This window comes from Pantherophis guttatus, chromosome 3 (genome assembly GCF_059756535.1).
Source record: "Pantherophis guttatus breed Tessera chromosome 3, ASM5975653v1, whole genome shotgun sequence".
Classification (NCBI taxonomy): domain Eukaryota; kingdom Metazoa; phylum Chordata; class Lepidosauria; order Squamata; family Colubridae; genus Pantherophis; species Pantherophis guttatus.
This window is the reverse complement of record NC_142065.1, coordinates 183251454-183271167: the sequence shown is the minus strand read 5'-3', so window position 1 is coordinate 183271167 and position 19714 is coordinate 183251454. Positions and strand designations below refer to the sequence as shown.

General features: G+C 38.4%; 1 protein-coding gene across 4 annotated transcripts in view; it reads left to right on the top strand.

Annotated features, from left to right (window-relative positions):
- The first annotated feature begins 1635 nt into the window (after positions 1-1635).
- The window catches only part of ZNF704 (zinc finger protein 704), a 50597-nt gene continuing 32518 nt past the window's right edge, over positions 1636-19714 (top strand). For 2 of the 4 annotated variants that reach the window (XM_087890731.1, XM_034430026.3), the window contains exons 1-2: positions 1636-2283; positions 16477-16724. In XM_087890731.1, coding sequence (XP_087746857.1) covers positions 2008-2283; positions 16477-16724 — 524 coding nt within the window. In that variant the 5' untranslated portion in view covers positions 1636-2007. Of the gene's footprint in view, positions 2296-16476; positions 16725-19714 lie in introns of all 4 variants that reach the window. The other 2 variants (XM_034430025.3, XM_034430027.3) reach the window with 2 other exon arrangements.

Here is a 19714-nt window from a genome sequence, read left to right as displayed (position 1 = left end):
CTGAAGTGGCTTAGGGATGGTAAGCAACTATTATCATCCCTATCTTTAATTATCACAAAAACAGAACATTGGGTCTAAAAGCACAATTCAGGAGTGACTTTTGAGGTTGTTTTAAAGGACTGAGATTTTTAAGGATGTCAATGTAGCTTGCCTCCAGGAAATCCTCTATTATAGGTGCTCTAGAATGACTTTTAAAATGGTTTGGATTCTGTAGTCAATTCTACAACTATGACCATGTTATAATAGGTATAACAGCTTTTCCTATCTGCGAACTTTTAAACTTTTATACTGGTATAAAATATAGATTCTACAAGATTCTACTGGTATAAAATATAGCACATGGTCATTGTCTATTTGACAAATATTTGGGATAAAAGTGGCAACAGAGCACAGGCTTGTACACTCGCTTGTATCGGGATAAATTTGGCTTTGATATAAAAATACTTAACAAAGCAACACTTCAAAATGAATACATAGGCATGATGTATGTAGGATTGTATAGCAATGGGAAACTGTTTTTTCACATTTTCTTCTTGAGATTTAAAAACAAATGAAGGATTCTCCATCCCATTTACCACGATGACAAAAGAGGTGAAAATTCCTTTATCGTAATGATATAAGTCTGAAAGGTAGAGTTTATTGTGTTGTTTGGTAGAGTTTATTGTGTTGTTTGTTGTGTGGCTTCAATTGCTAAGCACTTTTCTTTGGGGAAGAACGTCAGAGTCGTGATTATTCTATTGCAAATGTTTCATATTTGATGGTTGGGCAATAGGATAAATTATTATTTTATTCAACTGACTAATATAATCATTTTTATACATAGGGGAAGAGTGTCACCAGAGGCACATATGATATTGAAATGAGTCAAAAGGTCAAGTATCAAATTAAAAAACAAAAGACACTAGCCCTAAGCAATACAGGCACTGATTTCAGCCCATTAAGAATAGTTAAGGCATCACATTAGAAACAGACTGTCCTGCTTCAGGTACAAAGCCAGCTGTTTACCTAAGGCCAATCACTCCTCAATCTTAGGAAGCCGGCAATGGCAAATCACTTCTGAAATGCTGCCAAGAAAGCTGCAGGGACTTCTGCAGGAAGTTGCCAGAAGTCAACACTGACTCGAAGGCACCACCATTCCCTCCAGCGCGCCAAAACCAAAAAAAGTTTAATGGGAACAAGGCTGCAAGGCATCGGAATGTCTTGGCGTGTCTTAAATAGCGCTAAAAGAAGAACCTAAGAAGTCGTTACTCGATCAGTGCGATGCCTGCCTGGTCTCCACCAATCTGTCCTAGAAACTCTCATCCCTACCCTAATATGAACGGTGCCCGCAAGTGGCTTTCTCCGCAATTACGGAAGACCTCTCCCGCCTCAGCCCAAACCTGCCTTTGTAATCCGCGCCTCTTATTCCACAGCACGTTGTATTGTTGTCACCACTTGTTGCTTGGGCGCTTCAGGGCACTCGAGAGGCGAGGAAGGCCGTAGCCGGCGCTCCCAGCCCAGCAGTCCCTGAACCTACGCGGGTTAACTAGAGCGGCGGCGGGCAGGCGAAACTGCCGCCGTTTAGCATTTCAGAGGCAGTCGACTCCAGTCCGGGTTTTGGGGCTGAGGACTAGCGAGCCGCAGGGAAAGGCTAGCAAAAGACCCCGCTCTGTCCGTCCACCCAGCTCGCCCGCCCGCCCTTTCGCCAACATCTGGGAAGCGGCGCTGACCTGCAGAGGGGAGCTATCCCAGCAAGGTCCCTAAGTCCCCGCCGGGCCAAAGCGCCCGATGGCTGCAACGGCGCGCCCGGCCTTCCTGCCCAGCCCAGCGCATCCGCTGTAAGCGGCGGCGGCGGCTGCACCACCTCTGCTGCCTTGCCGCGAGTGCCTTGGCTGTAGCGGCAATAGCCGCCGCCGCCGCCGCCGCCGCCGCTCCCGCCCCCTCGCTCAGCCTTGCCCACCGCCCAGCCGAGCCGAACCGAGCCCACTCCTCCTCGGTGCGGCGCGCTGAGCGGTGCTGGGCGCGGCCATGCAAGCGCGGCGTCTGGCCAAACGCTCCAGTCTGGGCAACCGGCGCTTGAACACGGCGGGGCCGCCCTCGGCCGCGCAGCCTTTCCCGGAATCGGGCGGCCGCGGCACAGCCAAGACCGAAAACTCCTGGAGGCCGCCTCGGCGAGAGGGCTCGGCGGCCGCCCTCGAGGAGGAGGACGAAGAGGAGGACGTGGTGGTGGACGTCGAGGAGGACGACGACGCCGACGAGGCGGAGGAGCTGGCCGGGTCGGGCAAGGGCCACGCGGCCGCCCGGGTAAGCCTGAAGGTGCGTCGCCGTCGCGAGAAAAGCGTCCCCGCCGTCAGAGGCTCCGCCTGGCTCGGTTGTGGGAGGCGGGTGAGGGGCTCGGGGGCTGGGTGGGTCAGTGCGGCAGGTTATTGGGGTGGGGTATGGGGGGAACCTTCCTGATTGATGACAGCGGGGTCCTTCCTCGGGCAGCCGCTTGGAAGTTGAAGGCAGGGTTAAGTCAGCTCCAAGTTGCAGTCAGGGTTAGAAAAGGGGAGGAGAGCGTGCAAAGAGCAGGAGGCGTCTGAGCATACCTAGAGTGTCTTTGCTGCGCGGAAGATTTAGGAGCCGTTTCCACCCCTCTTTTGTAACAGAAGGGCAGAGCTGCTTGAGCCTGTCCTGGTGGTCGGGGGCAGTTGTATCCTCCGCTGCTTTTCATTCAGCTAAAATGTCTAGGTCCGGAGAAGGGATTTCTGTGCGAGTCAGGTTGTATAACAATAGGCTTCATATTCAGTATTTATCTTATTTTGAGAAGAAATGATGTTCTGCAAGGCGGGGGCAAGGTGTTCCCATTTTTAATTTTTATATTTCTAAAACGCATGGTCAGTCGAATTTAAACAAGGAAAGAGGATGGAATGACAGGCTGGCTTAACAGTCCTGCAAGGTTGGCATTCGCCTGTTTTGTTCCCCAACTCAGACAGTTAACTCGTGTAGTGCAAATAAAGATGGCTGTTGTTTACAGTATTTTTAAAAAATCAACCCTTTTAACAAAGTCTGTTGTGCCTGATCAGATAATTTATCCGACGGATGATTGCTATGATTAGACCAAAATGGGTGTCCAGAATTAACAATTTTAATGGAATTAAAAAGGCTGGCTGATGGAAGAGGGCAAGATTGGAATGACCATTGGAGAGAATGATAAAAAAAATAGCCGGGATGTGGGCACACACAGCTTTGAAATGCATGCAGCTAAAGCGTATGTTACAGAAACAATAGTAAAGCTTTAAAAGGCCAAGGGGAATGCCAAAAAGGGAAGAAGGTAAAAATGACATCAGCCGGTAGAACGGCTGTAGTGCAGGAAAACCAACTGTATTTAAACCCTGCAGTTCTAATACATGCTTAGGAGTAGTTTGTGTATTACAGCACCCAAAAGGTAACAGTAAGTTCAATAAATCTTACTCTCAAATAAATACAGGTTACATTTGGGTAGATGCAAAGAACATCTAATATATTCTATGGCATTAAAATAAAAGATATATTAGAAAAGCAAAAGCAATTAAAGCTTGGTTATTGCACGAAAGTTGGTGTGTGAGTGTGTCCATCAGAGAAACAAATCTGTGCAATTTCTGCAGCAAACCTGTGATTTTCTAGCTGGATCAATACTAAGAATTTCCATGGAGCATTTTAAAATCTTCACTATAACTAGATGCAGAAAGATTGGCTAAAGCATAGTTACATATTTTATAATTTAAAATATTAATAAGGATAAATGTATAAAGTATTTTGAACTAGCAAACATGACTCTTGAGTCAGCATCATGGACTAAATTTGGACCCAAATAACTCTGACAGACAAAGCTTATTGATCCAAAGCTCAGTTAAATTGAAGATTCTAATTTTTGGCTTTTAAAACCATAACCTTGAGGTTCTGTTCAGATAATGAACTAAAGTAGTATGCTTAGTTATAGCAATAGTTTTCCAGAATGAGTTTTTATTCAGAAAACATCTTTTACTGCTAGTTAACACTAGTTAACATTTTGCTGTTTAGAAATATGCTTAAGGAAAAAAAAGCTTTTAGTAGTAGGTGACCCTGCTGAATATTTTTTTTTAATTTACTTTTTTGTTTTCTTGCATTTTGTTGTGTAATTTTGAGACAAAACGTTCTTCAACACATGTTATAGCTATTTGAATTTTATTGTAAAAGAAAAATTGGACTATATAATATAACTTGCTGGCATTTTACAGGGTTTTCTCTTGTATTATTTAACCAATACTAAAAAAAAATCAGATAAGGTAGATGATTAATGTATTAACTCTGTTTGCTCATATCTTTAAATTAGCAAAAATTAGAAAATTCAATGTCAGTGAGTTTTGCAAAAACAGGTCAACTTAATTAAAAGTAGAAAGATGGCCTATTGTTACAAGTTTGGTAGATGACTATATATGATTGCTCATTATGTGATTTTTTTTTTACTCAGAGGAATTTTTTGATATGTAATAGGTTTATATACGGCATTTAAGAAAATACGCCTTGTTTGTTTTTGGCCTCCATTGTGAGTGGTAAACTAAGGGTCATTGTTGTTTTTCCTCTAAACTATGAGAAGCTAATATTATAACTAATAATGATTTATAATAGAATAGAATAGAACAGAACAGAACAAAACAGAACAGAACAGAATTATTTATTGACCAGGTATGATTGGACATAGGGTACAAATAAGCAATCAAATTATACTAAGAAACAATCAATATAAATCGTAAGGATACAAGCAACAAAGTTACAGTCATGCAGTCATAAGTGGGAGGAGATGGGTGATAGGAACGATGAGAAGATTAGTAGTAATAGTAATGCAGACTTAGTGAGTAGTTTGACGGTGTTGAGGGAATTATTTGTTTAGCAGAGTGATGGTGTTCGGGGAAAAAACTGTTCTTGTGTCTAGTTGTTTTGATGTGCAGTGCTTTTTAGCAAAGTGTGTGAAATTAAGCTCCTGTCTTAAAAGAGCAGTCTAAGACTAAGCATCGCCATGTTATTAAAACTGTAAAGGGACAAGTTGAGAAAAAACACAACCTGTATTTGGCTTCTTCACAGACTTTTCTCAAAGAATTATATTGGTAGTGAATATGGCATATTTTTATGCAAGTTGCTAAATACTTCCTGACACATAGTAGTTGCTTGTGGAGCCAAAACTTTTTGCTGTCATCAAGAATAATCTTGACCAAAACAAGAAGTAACAAAGTTTTTGTGTACAAAAACATTTTTGTGCTAAACTATGTAGCATATAGAAAAGGGTCAGATTTTCATGGTGCAAGAAAGGAAGTAGTTCAGTAAACTTAGTATCCAGTGGAAATGCTGATTTGTCCTAAACTGCTTACAGCAGAATTTCCTCAATATATTTATATACATTTAGGACATTAAAAAAAATAAAGTGGGTATTCTGAGTAAACAACTAGGCTACTTAGAGAAAGCTGAAGAAGATATTTGTTAGCAAAAAATTATGTTGAAGAATTCGGTGTATGTGTGTGTACATTTTTAACTTCTGGTGATTGGACTAGTTCAGATACTATTTTCTGACATCTGAATTAGAACTAGTAAAAATTAAAAAAATCTATGGAAAAGCGGGGTGGGTGGGGGGGAATAGAAAGATTTTATCTCCATGATGCTTTCCGAAGGCATTCATGGAGAGATCAAAAAAGTTTGAATGGTAATCACAACTGCATGACTGAAACTCCATCCCTTTTGTTTATGAATTAATAAACATACACAAAGTGATAGCTCTTCAGCTGCACAATTACAACACTATTTTGGCTTTTTATCCCTTCAGTTTTACTCCTTCATTACCCCTTGCAGAAGTTCCTGGGGTTTTTCTGATGTACAAAAACCATGTTCTATAGCAAAATTGTTTTTTAGAAATTATTCTGTGTGATGGTTAAAGAAAAGGAAAGGTACAATAAATAGTACTACTTACTTAGTAGAAAAATATACAATTATGGAAATAAAAGCAAGTTCCTATTACATCCTTTGCCACTAGTTTATAGTAGTAATTTTTACCGCTATCTTACATTTAGGAACTAAATCTTAGTTTCAAGTAACCTGAAAAGAAATGCAGGTAGTTCTCGACCTATGACTACAATTGAGCCCCAAACCTCTGTTGCTAAGCGAAACATTTGTTAAGTGAATATTGTCCCACTTTAACAACCTTTCTTGCCACAGTTGTTGAATCACTGCAATGTTTAAGCTAGTATGGTAACATAATTGTTAAGTGAATCTGCCTTCCCCATTGACTATGCTTGCAACAAAAGGTGATCATATGACCCCAGGCCACTGCAACCTTCATAATATGAGTAAACTGCCAAGCATTTGAATTTTGTTCGCATGGCTATAAGGATGCTGCAACTGTCATAAGTGTGAAAAATAGCCATAAGTCACTTTTTTCAGTGCCATTGTAACTTCAAATGGTCACTAAATGAATTGTAAGTCTATATACCAGTGATGGCGAACCCTTTAGACACTGAGTACCGAAACTGCATGCACGCGCATGCCCAAACTAAAAGGTGTGTGCGCATGCATGCGAATACACACATGCACCAACATGCATGCATGCATGCGCCAATGTGGGCATGTGCAGCAGAGACCCAAAGATCAATTGGCGGGTGGGAGGCAGGGCATCCCAACACCAGCAGCGCGGAGCTTCTGTTTCTTCGTTTGCAGGGAAACAGAAGCTCACGAAAGAAATGCCACAGAGATCTGACCTGGGGTGACGGCGCACATGTCAGCAGAGCGGGCTCTGTGTGTCACCTCTGGCATGCGTGCCATAGGTTCGCCATCATGGCTATATACCAAACTATATACTGTTTGATAGATGGTGGAATTCCATTCAGTGGTGGGTTGCTACCAGTTCGCCCTGGTTCAGGCAAACCAGTAGTAGCGGCGGCGGGAGGCTCCACCCACCCGCCCAATGTCATCAAATACCCTCTGAAGAGGCGCGCAAGTAAGCGAAGCAAGTGCGCATGCGCGAGTGAAGCAAGTGTGCATGCGCGAGCGAATCAGTAAGTGAAACCCACCACTGATACCATTCACCATTTATCATAATAGAAAAATGGGAGCAATTAGGGACTAGATTGGGCGTATCACTGAAGATCAGTGTTGTTGAATGTGATTATTTTGGGTAGTAAATTGCTTTGAAAGTCTTTCCTGATACACAACATTGCAGAGAGGGGACAGTTTTACTTACAAATAAGTCTCTCTTGAGTTGAGCTTAACCCTCGGTTGATCATGTGATCATGTCTATATGGTTCTCCTTCTGAAATATGGAAGGGATATATTGCCACTGCTTTTGATTTTTATTTCCCAGCCTAGACTATAGTCTAGATATTTCCTATGATGTCCCTGCCAAGCACTAACCAGGTGTGACTTTCCTTAATTATTTTATGAAGCAACCAAAGTTAGCTGAGGGCTGTAACTAGTTTTCAGATACTTATTTGATATTTTCCCAGAACTGTTAGTTCTGAAAGTACGTATCGTAATAGATATGTAGATGTCTTCCTCATTTTGTATGCATATATATTACACAAATACAATATAAAAAACAGTTTGTGTAGAACAGTTACAGTGATTAATTATTTTAGGTACTACTTTTAGATACAACCCTTTTCAGATGATTTGACCATATTTAATTAATATATTTAATAAAGAATTATTAACAATGTAAAAAATAAAATATAAATTAGGTTGAGTTGCCCCAAATGTAGCAATATATGAAAACTCAGAATACCACTTTTTCTAGCATAGAAAATGGCTTAGGACCTGGGTACTTACGATATTGCCTTCTGCCACCGACGGCCTCCCACTGGCCAATACGCTCCCACAGAGAGGGACTCCTCAGGTGCCGTCAGTCAAACAATGTCGACTGGCGACCCCCAGGGGAGAGCCTTCTCTGTGGGGGCACCTGCCCTCTGGAATGAACTGCCCCCGGAGATTCGTATGATCCCTGAGCTACGTACCTTTCGCCGTGCCCTTAAGACTCTACTGTTTCAACAGGCTGGGCTGGCTTAAGAACGGATTTTAATGGGTGTTTTAGTTTTTAATATAGGGCCAAATCATTTAATCTGTTTTAAATTGTTTTTTAAATTTTATAGATATACATGTTTTTGTATGGCTGTACACCACCCTGAGTCCCTCGGGAGAAGGGCGGTATAAAAATGTAAATAATAAATAAATAAATAAATAAATAGCATGATGACCACATTGTGGCTCTTTTCATGAATATTGTAGAGATTTCCTGGTGAGACGATTTTTTGATATAATTCTTCTCTTTCAAACTGCTTCATCCTCAGGCTGGCATAAGAAATGAAAGAATATTTAGAAGTGGTTGGTGTTAAAGAAACATTTTAAGAAATATGTACAGAAATTGATTTGTTTTAAAAGAGTCTCTTAGCTGTTTATTGTTTTAATAAAATAGAATATTTCTACAGTTCCCATTGCTATTAGTAAAGATTCACTGTGAAGTATAATCCACAATTACAGAAAGAGTTTATTGGTGCTAGTAAAACAGCTCAGGAAAATCTTGTGATATTTTACATGAAATATTTCTGAAAGACTCATTGTATGTTAAACCCGTACAAACAAATTTCATTCATGTCCATTCTTCAAAACTGTCATTTACCACCAGTCCTGTATCTTAAATTGACTTTGTAATGTTTTTGCTTGGAAGTTTCATTGTCACCTACATTCAACTGAACTGTATCTTCTGAGCTGCATTCTCATTGACTGCCAGCAATTGATCCCCTTTATTAGATAGATGCTTTGTTTTGTCTCAAATATTTCCCTCACTATATAGCCTGTTAGCAACATAAGCCATTTCTTCCAATATGGTGTAACAATAAATAAGAAAATAAATCCAGCAGTTTTTCTCAATTTATGTTATATTTATATTTATGTTTGTGCTTTACTGAAGCTTTGTTTGGAACGCTGTAGCTTTCTTTTGTGTGATTTCCCTTGTCCCAAATTATGGAATTCTTCCCAAAATTCTGTATTCTGAAACCTCAAATCTCAGTTTGTGTAGAGATGAAGGTGGAATATCAAAGACAGACAGGCAATGAATATGGTTTGACTATTCAAGCCCCGGCAAAAAATAGTTGTCAGCTAAAATTATTAGTTCTTTGTATGGACTATGTAGCAAAGCATCATAGGTTACAATAGAGTATATTTCTTTTATTATTATCATTTTGCACTGTAAGCGACCTGCAGAGTCAAAGACTTCATATTTGATGCTGTATTGGATGGTAAGGAAAAGTAGAACAACTTCATTTTTTATCTAAGATATTTAATCTAGAGCATGGGTGTCCAACTTTTTGGCTTGCCTGGGTTGCCCTGAGTGAAAAAGAATTGTCTTGGGCCACATTTTTTTTTTTTACAACTCTATAATCCCTTTTTATTGGGGTGGAGTTGGGGCAAATGAATGGAGCTGAGTGTTTACTGGCTAGATGCCCTTCTTGATGCCAATGTGGAGTTTGCAGCAGAGAAACATCTGTCACTGCCTAGGATTGAACTCTCAACCTTCTGAGTGGGAAGCGAGTGTCTTCAGCTCTAGGCCACTGCACTTCTGTCTTGGGCCACATATAATATATATAATATAATTAATGTATATAAATCACATAATATTGTTAAAATATTGTTAAAAGTTTATGTCTTGTGGAGCTGCATTACTAACTGTCTAGAGCCACATGCAACTCATGGGCCACCGGTTGGACACGCCTGGTTTAAACATTGACACTAAAGATAAAATATTTATTAAATTGAAGGCATTTCATTTCTGTTCTTTCTCTACTTCTGAGTTAGTTATCAGTTATGAAGGTAGAATAGGTGATGGCCATATTTAGTCTAAGACCAGAGCTAACAAATGTGGCAGGGGTGAAATGCTCCCGGTTTGGACCGGATCGCCCAATCCGGTAGCGATGGCAGCGGGTGGTTCAGAGAACCGGTAGCAAAAATCCCTGCCCTCCCCCATGCTCAGCTGAGCCACACGATCATCAGAGGCTTTTTAAAAAAAACTTTTAAAAGCATTTTTTTCTACAACCTCTTCTGACGAAAAAAAGTTTTTTTTTAAAAAAAAAGCCTCTGATGATCGTGCAGTTCAGCTGGGAACGTCAGAGGCTTTTCAAAGCATTTTTTTCTGCAACCTCTTGGCCGAAGAGGTGGTAAAAAAAATGCTTTGAAAAGTCTCTGACGATCCCAGCTGAATTGCCTGATCGTCAGAGAGGCTTTTCAAAGCATTAGAAAAAAAAGTTGGCCACGCCCACCCAGTTACATTATCCCACCACCACCAAGCCACACCCACAGAACCGGTAGTAACAAATTTTACATTTCACCCCTGAAATATGGGCTTCCGTTCTGAACATTTCAGGTAAGGATAACTGGAAAAAAATGAAATAGTTATATTAAGCCTATTGAGATTTTGCATGCCAATTTTGTTTTGTATTTTTGTTTTTAGCACTCTGGAAAATAGTGGCACTATACTTCGTGATGTTGAAATCTAGTGACAAAACACTAGTAAAAGAAGCATAGAAAGGCGGGTTCTGCTATATTTGGGTTGTCCATTATGATGAGCATCGTGATGATATTTGAGTTGCTCATCATTTAATGAGAGTTTAGAAGTTTTGTCTTTTAAAACTTTAAGCTTTTGTTCTAAATTTGATTTATTATTTTTGCCCATTTGTTTTATTAACCATCATATTGCATACACAGCTATTCCATCTTAAAATTGTGTTTATTGTTGTTACAAATGTAACAAGAGATTTGCCCTCTCCCATAGAATTAGTAATCTTTTAATGCATCACAACAGCAAAGTCAGTGAATTGTCCAGTAGTACCAAAAGATTACAGGCAGATTTTAAAAGCTTTATTTAAGCAGTACAAGAATCGCGCATTCAGTCTTTTAGTCACACAAATCTTATGAATCAAGAAACCTATTTATCATTGACCAAATAACAAAACAGGCATGGGAATTTCAGGAGAGCTTTCTGAACGTACCTTTGATGGAATGGAAAATGGGACTTCCCTGGTTGTGCCCCAACCTGACACTATCAAACCCCCTCAGGAAATGTAAGAAACATTTCAGGATTATCAATTCAAGAATCTTCTGTTCCTTCATAGCCTGGTACATCTTGACATGTTTCTGAACATATTATGCTTAGGTATATACAATATGTCACTTTCAGTGAGTACAATAGTCTTTAATGTCTGGCTTTAATTTACTTACTTCCTGAAACACTATAACTCATGCACACATACAGAAGAATGGTGCTTGGTTATAAAGAAAGACTCATAACCTTCAATTCCATGAAACCAAGACCTCAGGTCTCAAGGCACGTCAGAAGTTGTAGGCAATACATTTTTTTTTTTGCATAGTTTATTTGTCATTATTGATTATTTCACCTGAAATTATTTTGTAAACTTGATAGAAAGTTCTGAAAACTAGCAAAATTACTCAAGATGCATTCAATCATACTTCTCATTCCAACCTGTTTCCCCTAAAGTAAGACATCCCCTGATAATAAGCCCAATCGGACTTTTGAGCGCATGCACTAAAATAAGCCCCCCCTGAAAATAAGGCCTCCCCAAAAATATTTAAACACATGAGCAGCTGGTCTCCACCATTTCCTCTGGTTTCCTCCATGTGCCCCAAAATAATAAGACCTCCCCGAAAATAAGGCCAAGCGCTTATTTCGGGATTCAACACAATTTAAGATAGGGTCTTATTTTCGGGGAAACACGGTAACATATGGTGGGGATTTTACCATATATCATATACTAACAAATTTTAGTAACATGCATAAACATGTTGACTTTGTTCAGTGTTCTTCTGATTTTTTTGTGCCATCAATTAACATGACTCTCCTCCAGCGGTATATGGTAGAATGCTTGGGACTTACAGTCAAAAAATGAGTGTTTTTAAGAATTCTCAAAAGTACTTTAACTTGTGAATTCTGTCTCCTGTAATCTGTCTCCTGTAGTGTTTAATGATCTGTGTGTTGAGGTTGGTTACTTCTTGAAGGACAATGGCTGTGTTTAATATCTAGAGTAGGCCTGAAGCCACAGAGTGGGTGGACCCAAATCACAAGTATGGGGATGGCAGGATTTGAAGATGGGATTGAGAAATTTTCTTTAATGTTTAACTGTGATGCGCCTAACTCATACTAACACTTCATTTTGTTTCTCTTCTCAAAGCGATTAGAAACTATGCTTCCAGTTTACAGCACCCCTATTCCGACGGGCCTCTGAGGGCTGTGTGCAGGCCTCAGAACATTTCTCTCTCTTGTAGTGAATTGAACCAGGAAGGCAAAAACACATAAATTGCAAAGACTGAGAATATTTAGTGTTGAACCATTTCTTGCAATCATGATACTAGGTTTGGGCCAAGAACTAATAATATAACTTTAAGACATGTGGACTTCAAGTTTCAGAAACCTCCCAGCCAGTAGGAGTTGAAATCAACACAACAAAATTGCCAGGTTTGGAGGGAAAAAAAACCTGCACTGAACTATTTTAGCCCAAATCAAGCTGACTTGTTTTTTTGTCATCTAATATCTCTTGACTGTAATCCTCTTAATGTGAATAAGAAATTGAGTGCACTATCCCAGCATGTAGCAAAATATGTGCATCTGCATTATAAAAAGTAGCAGCATAATCCCAAGTGACATTGCTGCTTAAGGAGGATAGTAAATGATCCTCCTCCCATCCTGCAATCCATAAATCTTGGCCCGGATCCTAAATATGTACAAATCTGGCTTTAAAAGGGCATTATATTTCCATTCAAAAAATAAATAAAACCTGTTGGAAATCAGGCTCTACTCATGGTGATTTCTTGGCAGATCTGTGTAGGTTTTTTTGACAACAATATAGAAGTTGTTTATGATTGCCTTATTTCAGGCAACTTTCCTAAAAAGGTAGGAAAAGTTAGGAAAAAGCTAAGAGGGCAGGGATAAATAACAGCTGGACTACATTGTGTTGAATTAATTCATGAGAAATTATTTGTGCCAGTTGAATGAATTCAAGTCACCCAAGATAGGATAGGTAATATGAGTTAAAAGGAAACCATGAGAGGAGAAGCTGCTGCTATATCCCATCACCGTCGACTTGATGCATCTGCCTTATCAATACATTAACAATATAGATTTTATTTATCAAATGTATTGCCTGCCCATCTTTCCACATGGTAAATCTGGGCAGCTTACAACATTAAGAGGATAAAATTAAATAAAACCTATTCACAATACAAACAAAACACAATAAAAATATAAATACTCAACTTGTAACTTTGAACAGTCAGTCACTAAATGAATGGCTGTAAGTAGAGGACTATAGTATTACTTAGATAAGCCTTCAGATCTGGAACAAGCCCTGATAATATTGATATTGAAGCAGAATTTCTGAAAACATGGTTTTGAAAATATTTATTAAGTGATTTACATAATTCAAAAGCGTACTTTAATGTTAACTTATTTTCAAATATGGTGAGCATATGAAATAAATTTGGTTTGGGAAACATAATGGACTTCACAAGGCTTTTGAACATATACAGCGCTGTGGTGGGTACATTAGCACAACGCACTAGACGACAAATTGACTAACTTTTTTTAGCCTAGATATAACCTATTGCATAAGGTTAGTTTATAATTCAGCATATCACGTAACAGCTAGGTTAATGTGTCATGAAATAGTAGCTGATTGAAGTTCTTAAACTGGCAACTGTCTTTAACCAATTAATTGTGCTGCTATCCAAACATTGATTAATTTCTTTTTATGGTATTTTGCATGTCCCAAAAATGGATCCCTGATTATGTATAAAAATAAATATTATGCTTTCTGAAAGATAGACACAGCTAGCTAACCACCATTAGGAAGACATCTTATGCAAAGCTGTGTTAAATCATTATCTAGTTACACAGATTTAGTGAATTGTCTCAGAATTAGCATCAAGTTTCTGCAGAGCTAAGTGGTTGAAAATCAGCTTCTCTGTCAAACAACTTCTCTTCTGCCGTTTTTCCTTCAAACATGTTCATGATTATTCGGTGAAAGTTTTACTTCTGAAAATAGAGTTTATTTAATATTATGAGCCTTTTGCTTTACAATATAGGAGAAATATGTTTTCTTAGTCTTGTGTCATCTGGCTAAAAAGATAAAAAGCTTGGAAATCATTTATGTTCTTAAATAATTGTTCTAGTTTTATTTATGAAACAGCTGCTGGATTTTTAAAATATTTTTAAATAGTTTTTGCTTGTAATCTTTAGATGTGCACATAGGGACTTCTATAGTGTTTTATCATATAGAAATTAATGCATCTTTCTGTATTGCGTACCCTTCTTTTAACTACCAGATCTTCAAAAATGAATCTAAACCTGATTGTAACTTCAATTATCTAGTACATTATTCTGCTGTTTGGAGAATGTAAAGCACTATGAACTTTCCCTTCAGTCCAGCTCTGCAAACAAATACTTAAAAGAAGATACAGTACTTTCAAGTCAGTTGGCCAAAATCTGGAAGGCAAAGAAATTGACAAATTATCCCCAAGCTCCTAAACTCACAAAACTGAAGTACATGCGGTTTTTCATGATGAGAAAGTTTTAGTTATAAATACCAGTATATAGAGCCTTGGTGGTGGAGCAGACTAAGTGCTGTTAAGTGCTAGCACTTAGCTGCCAGCTGCCTGCAATTAGTGCGAGTTCAAATCTCACCAGGCTCAAGGTTGACTCAGCCTTCCATTCTTTCGAGGTAGGTAAATTGAGGACCCGGATTGTGGGGGCAATAAGCCAGCTTTGTATAGAACAACACCGCTTAGGGGGTGGCCGAAAGTCCTAATAAGCAGGTATATACATAAAAGTATGCAGGCTATTGCTATAATGCATTGTAAGCCACCCTGAGTCTATGGAGAAGGGCGGCATATAAATTGGACTAATAAAAATAAAAAAATAAAATAAAAAATAGTTAACATGAAGTCCAATTTTAAAAGAAATTTTTGGGGGAAAGAAAGAAAAAAGAGACTTATCAGTGAACATATTCACTTTCAAATAAACCTGATCTACATAATCATTGTTGATTAAATTTGTTTGCCGCCTGGACTGGTGATCTCAGAGCACAAGCAGAATCCCATGTGGTAAAATAACCTGAGAAAAGGGATGTTTGAACTTTTAATTAGACATGAAGAAAACTCAGTATTAGCATTCATTTGTTAAAAATCTCCTATGAGCTTTATTTATTTGCTTGCTTTCAAAAAATTATATAAGCACCAATCCTATGGGACTAAATCGTATATAACAATGTACTTCTCTTGAAATACTGTGCATAATAACATTCAAAAGTAAACCCAAAGATGATTTTTCAAGAGGCAACTGGACTTTCTGGTTTTTCTTTGAAATGTTTCGCTTCTCATCCAAGAATCTTCTTCAGCTCTGACTGGATGATGGGGAATGGAAGGATTTACTATACTCCTTGCAGACAGCCAAAAACACCCCAGAAAGTCCAGTTGCCTCTTGAAAAAGCACCTTTGGGACAACCAGGACATGGATGACTGAGAATCTCCATATATGTTCAAAAGTAAAATAATAAATTAAGATGGAATTCTCAACCTCTACAGCTCGGCATGAAAACCACTATCTTGTTTTATAAGAAAGGTTTTGGGTAGGTTCCTGAAAATTAGGAATGAGGGCCTGATGGTATCTTCAAGTGCAACAGTTTCCAGAAATTGTGTTACCTTCAAAAAGTCCTGCCTTCTGACTCACATTCCTCTGAATCTCAAGTGTAAGGGGAAGTTGTGATGGTGGTGGAGGTAGTAAAAGATCTTAATGAGGGCCTCTCTACATGTCCCAACTGGCCAGGGAGGATCATTTTGGATAAGACGGTGCCTTCTTTGTCTAGTACGGAAGAAAATATCTTCTGAATATTTTCAAAAATATTTTCAAAAATATAGAAAGCTGATTAAAATTGTTTAGAAGCTTCTCCTACCTGTCTAATGACTCCATAGTTACACCATAAATGAAATATAAATAGAAAATTAGACAGTTTCTTTCTTTGCTAAAAAGTTGTTTTTAATGGCAAGGTATCCTGTTCAAGCTTCATTATGGAAATATTTTTATTATAGCAAGTACTGTTCTGGTATCAAAATATGCTGGCCACAGCTTTGGCCAACAACGTTGATTTTTACAAGAAAGATCTATTACACACCCTAATTTTGTAAGTACAGTAACATTTTTTTCCCCAAATTTGCAATTTATTTGCTTTATGTGACCACCCATCTCACATATGTGACTCTAGGCGGGTTACAGTACAGGAAATAAAACAAATAAAATACATAATATAAAATAAAAACACAGAGAAACTGAGCATCACAAAATAACCATCAACAAAGTCAATCACATATCCAGTTCCCCAGGTCAGGGCTAACCCAGTCTGCTCACTCTTTTAAAATGAATTGTGAGAAATCTAATAATGTATGTATTTTATTTTTCAGGTAACCAGCATAAAGCGTGAAATGACCTTTGCAGCATTTCAAAAGGAAGACCTAAAAAGTGATCTAAATCAAAAACATTCAGATCAGCAATTTTTTGTGTTGGCTATGAAGGAAGAAGATTCAAAAACAGCAGACACCAAAAAATTTGGCAGAATTCATGATCATGAAAAAGAAAATACTCGTTCTATCTGTCTTCTTGAACAGAAGCGCAAAGTTGTATCTTCAAACATTGATGTGCCTCCTACAAGGTATAGAAATTTAAAAAGTAGAAAAGGAAAGAAAATTGATAAAATTCTGAGTTTATTTTGTGTTTTTCTTTCTATTTTGTGTTGTTTCAGCATTAAATAATTCAGATTCAGGTCATTCTTGATTTATTACCACAATTGAGCCCAACATTTCTATTGCTAAGCAAGGCAGTTGTTAAGTGAATCATGTCCTGTTTTACAACCTTTTTCCCATGGTTGTTAAGAAAATTGTTACAATTGTTTAATGAATCATATAGTCATTAAGTGAATATTTTTCACCCATTGACATTGCTTGTCAGAAACTCCCTAGGAAGGTTGCAAATGACAGTCGCAGGACCTTGGGATGCTGCAAATTATTGCATATACATGCTTGTTGCAAAGCATCTGAAGTTTGATCCTGTGACTGTGGAGATGCTACAACAGTCGTAAATGTGTGAATTGGTCATAAGTCACTTTTTTTCAATACCGTTGTAACTTTGAACAGTCATTCAATAAATGGCTACAAGTTGAAAACTTAACAGTTTTGGCCGGCAAAGTGCTACAGGAGGCATCTGTCCTGTCTCCCCCCCCACCCCACTGGTCTGCAAAGAAGAACTACAATGTTGATCAAGCCCTCAAAGAAATCCAGTTTTACACCCCTGCTATAGGAGATACAGATTTATTGGGCAACCTTTAGTGCATCTGGTCTATGTCAAACAGGAATAAATAACTGTTGTAATTTTTAGTCCAATCTTCTCTTACATTATGTGAGGAATAAATAATGGGAAATCATTAATAAAAATAGCTGTAGTTAAGCATATTAAGCAATGGCCTTCTACATGTATCGCAGGCAGGGAAACTCCCTAGACTCATGTTGTTCAAGTTGTTCTCCAGATGTCTCAATTACAGACCCTTCATTCTGCATTCTGGTGCAGAAATAGAACAAGGAATTGGGAAAAGCTACTAGTTCAAGGTCCGTTTCAATTGCATAATTTAATATATCATATAAAGTCAGAATTCCCCTGATCTGATTTTGGTTTCCTATGGCTTTCCTGTTTGGGTAAAGTAGAATACTTTTTAAAAAATATCTAAACTGGGCATATGAAGAATGGGCAATGTGAGCAGACAGCTCATTTTTAAAGCCATGGTTTATTAGAATAAAATATAATATCCGAATCTAATTAGGTGCAACAGTGTGATAAATGGAAAACCTTTTTCTGGAAAACTGTCATAAATTGCAGTCATGTGACAACGGGTCACTGCAAACAACCATAAATGTGGGCCGGTTGCCGATCATGCAAAATGCAGTCATGTGACCACAGAGGGAGAGGTTAGAACTTTGAAATCGAATCGTAAGTCTTGGAGGGGAGGGTTCTGTCAGAACTTCAAAAGATCACTAAGTGACCAGTTGTAAATCGAGGATTATACATACTTGCGTTGGGGCATTCACAAAAGATTGTGAAAATATGCTAAACATACATTATATGTATGTTGCTACTGAAGACATTCTGTGTGTTTTCCGATGGAGGCACTTTCTGTAGTATTCATAGAGACTCATTTCTCAGAATTTGTATTGGTTGTCTCCTATGAAGTTGGTGTAAAAGCAAACACGGTGGCATTTTTGGAACTGATATTCTCACTCACTCATCTACTCACTGCTAAAAAGATGTGAGCGATTTGAAGCCTTGATATTTCACCATTAAACACTTAGAGGTGTGAAATCTCTTAGTGATTTATAATGACATATCACTGAAAGGGGTCATGTTGCTCATCAAGCATAATGCCCCACTCAGAGCAAAAAAATAATAATAATACAGACTGCTCTTGATATTTTTCTAAATGAAATGAAGAAATTTAGATGTTAAATGTGTGTCTGTGTAAAATAGGAGAGTGTGTATAAAAAAGATGTATGCGCACATATAAAAGAAATACAAAATCTTAAAAGTAGAGTAATAAAGACTGTTTGTTAAAAAAAATATAGGCTTTGTACCTGAATTGCAGTGATGCAAAGAAATTTTTAGAGGTTTTAAGTACCCAGTACAGTAGATGATTTGGAAGCTATTTAGGGGTTTGTGTGAATTAGTCTGAGGAATGTGTTTTATTTGTTTTCAGAGCTTATAGGCTACTTCAGTTAGCTGACTCTGAGTAGTATGAAATTCCTCAGTTATGTAACTGAGATTAAAACATTATGAATTAAATTAAAAAGCATTTTTGATATTATAACACCAATAGACATATGCAGAAGAATAAAATAAATTCCTCCTCAGAAGGGATCATGGTAGTTGTAAGATCCGGTGGGCAGACATAACAGTAGTGAAGCAGTCTGCATGCCTTGATGAAACAGCCAGTGATGGACTCCTTGGTGCTCTCTGAGCTTGGTTGTTTTCTTGCAGCCGTTTCATTACCCCAAACTAGGTAACATCATCAGCATGTAGTTTTATTTTTATTATTATTATTTTATTAATCATATTTCTATGCCGCCCACTCTCCGAGAACTCTGGGCAGCTTACACCAAAGACAGTATACTAAATAGCATATTGCCCCCAACAATCTGGGTCCTCATTTTACCCACCTCGGAAGGATGGAAGGCTGAGTCAACCTTGAGCCGCTGAGATTTGATCCGCTGATCTGCTGAACTAGCAGTCAGCTGAAGTAGCTGTAATACTGCACCCTAACCACTGCGCCACCTCGGCTCTATCTTTTCATTAACTCAGTTTGGTTAATGAACCAAACCTAGTTTGGTTAATGAAATGTCTGCAAGAAAACAACCAAGTTCAGAGAGCACTAAGGACCCCACATTTCAACCTTGAGCTAAAAATATTCTCCTTTTTTTTGATAAAACAGCCCAATGTCCATATTTCCTGAAGGCCAGGTAGGAAGAGGGCATTTCAATGTCAGGGCCTATACTGTTCTATAGGAAGGGGAAGCACCTAGAAGACATAATTCCATGGCAGTTGGCAGTTTGATCATAGAGGCATGTAAGGAGCCTTCTCTGCTAGATTGTATTGAGTGGG